The sequence below is a fragment of the Alosa pseudoharengus genome, unplaced genomic scaffold (genome assembly GCF_046254945.1).
Source record: "Alosa pseudoharengus isolate Yale_2024_CS ecotype anadromous, Long Island Sound unplaced genomic scaffold, YU_APseudo_1.1 YU_APseudo_1.1_scf_1, whole genome shotgun sequence".
Lineage (NCBI taxonomy): Eukaryota > Metazoa > Chordata > Actinopteri > Clupeiformes > Clupeidae > Alosa > Alosa pseudoharengus.
The window spans coordinates 55,321,435-55,327,659 of record NW_027468564.1 but is presented as its reverse complement, the minus strand read 5'-3'; the positions used below and the strand labels follow the sequence as shown (position 1 = coordinate 55,327,659).

Below are 6,225 nucleotides of genomic sequence, written 5' to 3'. Positions count from 1 at the left end.
TGAACATAAATACTAGGGCTGTCAAAACCCTCAAAAGGCAGCATTTAAACGCACATTCACTGTAAAGAATCTCTATATCAATGCATGAATTTTTAATTTGCATGCAAGTAACTTGATAGAGAGCGCACTCACGCCTAGATGTAGGTATAATCTAATCATAAAGGGAAGGGGAAGACCTGTGTTTTGTTTTGACTTCAAAATCGTTATTGGAAGTTACAGCCAGAACCAGTCAAACTGCAATAACATTACCACGGTCTGATTAAATTACATTAATCAGCGCTCGGAACTGCGTCTGTGCAACCCCACCCCTCGCTCCTGCATTGTGGGGGTACATGTCTATACTGCACTTCGATTCTTCATGCCATGTGACGGCAGACGGAATTTTCCAGAGCAGGAAAGCTTTTCAAACAGCCTGAGTAATTCACTCTAGCTGCAAAAAAAAAATATTCAAAGTAAATACCAGAATGTGCCATTCTTCACATTTAAAGAGGCTGCATTTTCTAAACCATTCAAACAAAGTTTTATTACCTTCATTTATTAAATTCCTTTGAACCCCAAAGTTGTTTCTGAACAGCAGAATTCTTGATGAGAGCCTTTTGTCTCTCAGAGTTGCCAGTCATTAAAGTTGAAGGGCTTAGCCTACGCCAGTACAAAGTTCTGGCGAAACAGATGTTGCTTCAATCAAGTGTAACGACTTGCATAAGTATTGACAGACTTCTAGGTGGGGAGCCTGAACGGACCTGAACTCGGGATGTGTAGCAATTTAGCGGAACACAGGGAAAACAGGAGGGGGCCAAAAAGTGACCTTCCCTCAGAGAGCCGGAACAGTCGTGACTCCTCGTCATCCACTCCTCGGCCTCAGCTGCCCCTCTTCCTTTCAACAGCCTCTCCTCCCTCCCTCCCTCCCTCCCTCCCTCTCTCTCTCCCTCCCTCCCTCTCTCCCTCCATCCATCCCTCTCTCCCTCCATCCCTCCCTCCCTCCATCCTTCCCTCCTCCCCTCAAACTCCCCCGCTCTCTTATCATTCTAATCAATCCTTCTCTCTTAACTTTCTGTTTTTTCCATGCGAGCGGAATAATGAAGCAATCCTTGACCTCAAACCCCCCCCCCCCCCCCCCCACACACACTCTTTTGCGCCGACACGTGCAATTAACACCCACTCCACTCTGTAGTGCAAATTGAAAAGAGAGCCTGAAGTAGGCGCCTCAAAGAGAGAGAGAGAGAGAGAGAGTGTGTGTATGTGTGTGTGTGTGTGTGTGTGTGTGTGTGTGTGTGCTGTGAGAGTGAAAGTGGAAGGTGGAGAGAGCGCTCCAGCCTGGCTGGGGAGTAGAGACGGGATGAGTGTTTTTTGCACCCGAGCCTGCCATGTCAAGCACGCGTGACGTCTGCCCACAGAGCAGGAGGCCCGAGAGGGCCAAACAGAGCGCGTGTGGTGGCGGCGTGGATGAAGAATCTGTAAACTGGCCTGCCTCCAATTATCTGCTTCGTGCGCGCTCTCGCCTTCGTGTGGAGTTTCTGACCTCGGCGGGCCTAACCTACATGCAAGAATGCCAGGAGAGCGGACGTGCTAGATCATCCACCACAGTGATGAAAAGGAGGAGAGAGGAGAAGAGAAGAGAAGAGGGGGAAAGGGAACGTGCAGGCGGACGAGAGGGACGAGTGTGGAGGGCAGTTAAATAAACACATGGGCAGGAATGGAGTATGGTCATACAGAATTGATGACAAGGAGAAGAGAAGGTAAGAAGAGCAGGATGGAGAGGACAGTGAGAGACAAAGGACGAAAAGTGAATGAAAAGCAGACAGAAAGCACATTTTACAGAGGCCACACTCTGGATCGATGAGGGGCTCAACACGTAATCTCGCTGTGTGTAGGAAACTAATCCCACAGGCTGTGGTGTACAGTATATCTCAGGTGACAGGCAGGATGGTGAGCAGAGACCTCAATTCACCCTAACAGCCAAGGACGAACACACACACACACACCTGATCGATCACACACACACACACATACACACATCTGATCACACACACACCTGATCTTACACACACACACACATCCGATCACACACACACACCTGATCTCTCACACACACACACATACACACATCTGATCACACACACACCTGATCTCACACACACACACACACACATCTGATCACACACACACACACCTGATCTCTCACACACACACAGAGACACACATACACACATGCTTCTAAAATATTCAACATTAATATTCTTCTGGTTAGTTGCACCCACATCCTTGAGGTGACTTTTCAGGCATAACAACCTATTTTCTGGAATCCTGTATGATTAACTGTAATTGGGGGAATGAACAGTACTTACATATTCACAGCACTAACTTAGCTGCTTTCTGCTTCCCCCCCCCCATCAAAATCAATTGCCCCCTCTATATATTTATCTGACTGCCCAACCCACAACAAGTTCAGAACTCATGTTCCAATGCCACGTGTTTCACTACTTAACAGAACTGCTTCATTTTTTAAAAAGGTCTGCATCAAAGATATCCCTAATCAGTGGCCTAGTTCCCCATGCCACAACCTGTTCATTCCATGCATAATGCACAGGGAGGGAGAATCTAACAAAAGAGCTCCTTTTATGAAGCGCCTTACATATTGTATCTGGGGTATGCACAGGAACATGGAAGACATGAGGACAAAGGGGGAGATCATTCAGTGTTTGAAGTGAGGTGCACTTGGTGCCAGTCTGCCTACGGGACTGAAGGAAGACGCTGATGAAATCAGTCTGGATTCCCGTGCAAGAGCCAGAGGTGCCCTAACCAACGCTGGGCCTGGTCTCACCTGTAGCACGTCACACAGCGTCAGGTGTCCGCTGGCAGCAGAGCACCATGGCAGCAGAGCACCATGGCAGCAGAGCACCATGGCAGCAGAGCACCATGGGGAGACGCAGACGCAGCGCTTGCGTCACAGTTTCACTTTGTGTTGCTCTGTTCATCTGTAGGACGCTACTGTTATGTACATTGCACATTCTTCATGCATCTAGGGCACGCTGATGAGTATGTGTACATTATGCTAATGACTTGTGGTGATGCAACCGTAAAAATACTGTCTGCATAGGCACATGTAACCAAACCATTAGAATGTTCATGATGTGTTTATATGTGAGCATGTGCATGGCGAAAAGTGGATGGTGTATAGGGACACATTTTAATGAAGTCAGACTGCATATTTTAGCCATGTGCGTGGGAAAAGGTTGCGAATGAGGGCACATGGCTTCTATGTATGGTTTGAAGCATTCTACATTAATTATTTATGGACAATAAAACATACCTAAAACAAGAAAAAGGTCATTTAGAGAGGTGTGTTTAAAGTGTATGAATATGCGTGTGTAGGTGTACGTGCTCATGCGCTTGAGCATCTTATGTGCAATGTCTACAAATCAAAGCTGTCTTGAGGTATACAACAAGAGTCTGGAAGTGCAGTGGATGCAAAACTTGCAAAAAAAGAGCAGGGACGGCATAGTCATTTACAGGCCTCAAATCAGAAATGCTGAGGGTCATCTTTATAGGGACGGCATAGACGGTGTAATCATTTTACAGGCCTCAGATCAGAACTGTCATCTTTACAGGGATGTTGGATTATGTCATGTGAGAATGCACACAATGGGTATGGTGTGTATGTATATGTGTTTGTGTATGCACATCTACAGTATGCTTATGTAATTCTTGTGGCTGAAGCACTAATGGCATTCTTAATGGTAACGTGTGCCAATATGTGCAGTGTGTGTGTGTGTGTGTGTGTGTGTGTGTGTGTGTGTGTGTGTGTGTGTGTTACCAGCGCAGGGCGATCTTGATGGGCGTGGTGAGGCAGGAGGTGAAAAGGTCAGCGGGGAGGTCAGGGTTCATGGGCAGCAGCTCAGTGGCCTCACACGCTGCCAGCTGGATGCAATTTTTCATGGAGGGGGGCAGAGGCATCTGAGCCAGAGGGTGGTTTGGGTTGATGGCCGCCACCTAGGACCAAGAGAGACATGGACACACAGTTAGAGACAGACAGAGACAGGCATGAACACAAAACCAGACACGTACAACAGTTTGAAGGGGAGGGAGGGAGGGAGAGAGAGAGGGAGGGAGAGAGAGAGGGAGGGAGGGAGGGGGAGAGAGCGAGAGAGAGAGAGGGAGAGAGAGGGAGAGAGAGAGCAGAAGGAAGAAATAAGAAATAATTCAGAGCAAAAACCCAGAGGACAGGCCAAGTAAACAGCCAGAGAAAACTGTGAGCACAAGAACAAAAGAAGCTAAAATACAACACGCTGTGTAGGAGGAAAGTTAACTACCAAATTAGGTAAAGCTAGTCACACAGAAAAAGACACAAGAGTACAGAATTAGATAAAGCTAGTCACAGAGAACAGGACACAGAGTACAGAAGAGGAGGAAGAGAAACTAAGAGAGAGAGATGGTGAGAGGATCATTCAGAGAGATGAGGAGTCAGACCCATGACCTGAGAGAAACAATGATGAGCAGGTCATAAACGAGAGGGGAGGAAAAAGAGGAGTGAACAAGAGGGGAGGAAAAAGAGGAGTGAACAGAAGCGAGAGCAGAAGACAGATAGGGAGGAGAAGGACAGGAAAGGACGGAGGGGAAATTGGACATTAAGAGGTGCTGTTGTTTTGGCGTCATAAGCCTCCCAGCAGCAGTATAGTGCAGACAGGTGCTGAAGGTCACAGTGACACACTCGACCCATAAAGCGAGCGGGGCTTTAAAGTCCTCCGCAGCAGGCTGGGTGGCAGAGAGGCCGAATGCTCTACACTGCCATTGGAGGACGCAGAGAGCGGGTTTAATGTGGTTAATAATGAATGAGCAGCACAGCCTTCTCCCCCAGCCTCCCCTGAGGGGCTGCTGTTCCCCTGATGGCCCAGCACATCTCCGCTACAAACGGACTCTGGTGACACTCTGCCATGGCAGGAGATGTCTAGGAGCAACAGATCTATACATCAATGCAACACTACTCAATCACCTCCAAGGTGTCACCTGTTGAGACTACTCTACTGTATGCTCAATGCTCGCTACTCTACTAAAGTGTAACGACTATGTAATTACAACATACTATGTAATAACAACTTTATTGAGTGCACAGTATTAGAGTTGTTGGTCTGGTGTAGGAAGCACAAACTCAAAGGAAGCATCTGAGCATAGTCTTACAAGGTAATTATCTGATACAAGGTAATTATCTTATCTGATAAAGCATCCATTGCTCATTTAGTTGTCAAGAAACTGCAAAAAATGTCTTCAACCAGCAACAGCCATGAGTGACGGGTCAAGATGCAGGGTAAGATTCCCAGGATACACTCCTCGGAATGCCTTCATATAAAATAATGAACTTTCTGTGGACTAGCAATTTCATACTGTGTGTAGACTCTGTGAAAAACTAATCAAAACTAATCACTTGAGCAAAACATTTTTTAAAAATGCCGCAAAATACATTTAGACTCTAAAAATGATAAAAATCCTCTCACTCCAAATATGCTCAGAAATACTTAACACAACTACCATTCAGCAGAACTTCCTTAGAGTTCCACTCTGTTTGTGAAGCTGCACACAGCTTCACTGGACAAGTTCTGCTGTCCACTGCTGCAGTCACACCGGCAGGATTAAATGAGTCCTGTGTTGTTTCACATGGCCAGCTTGCAGCCTCTTCACAGAGAAAAATGCCGCGAAAAACCGCTCAAGCCGCAAAGTGCTAAAATGCTTTCTGTGTTTAGAAGTGGCAAAGGCTGAGCCTGGCCGCTTCTGCTGCAACAGAAATCAGATGCCGGCCGGCCGCCCGTCAGCGTTCTGAGTCACGCAATGGCAGCGATGCCACACACCCACACACACCGCCTGGCTAGGTGCGACTAGGCACCCGGAGAAAAAAACACACATGCAAACATGCAGTTAAATGCTTACATGTACACACAAACTTGCAAATGGCAAAAAAATGGCACAAGCGCAGCCTTGATGCACACGCAGGCACACGCAGGCACACGCAGGCACACGCACAAACACCAAAAACCATGGAGAAATATATTTTCATTTAATGATGAAAGCTGCAAGCATGATACTTCCCTGGAAATTAGATTACACTGCTGTCTATTGAAACTGGTGCTCCATTATTTAAAAAGGAGAGATATTTTTCTCCTCATAAGCACTCAAAACACTTGCTTGAAACACTTAAGAGTGTATGCTCTGTATAAAATGCAAAAACTGCAATTA

The 6,225-nt window shown here is 46.7% G+C and overlaps 1 protein-coding gene across 7 annotated transcripts in view; it reads right to left on the bottom strand.

Moving 5' to 3' along the window:
• Window positions 1–6,225, bottom strand: part of rptor (regulatory associated protein of MTOR, complex 1) — a 150,209-nt gene that overhangs the window by 78,997 nt on the left and 64,987 nt on the right. For all 7 annotated transcript variants that reach the window (XM_076293483.1, XM_076293476.1, XM_076293504.1 and 4 more), the window contains exon 7: window positions 3,815–3,990. In XM_076293483.1, coding sequence (XP_076149598.1) covers window positions 3,815–3,990 — 176 coding nt within the window. The remainder of the gene's footprint in view (window positions 1–3,814; window positions 3,991–6,225) is intronic.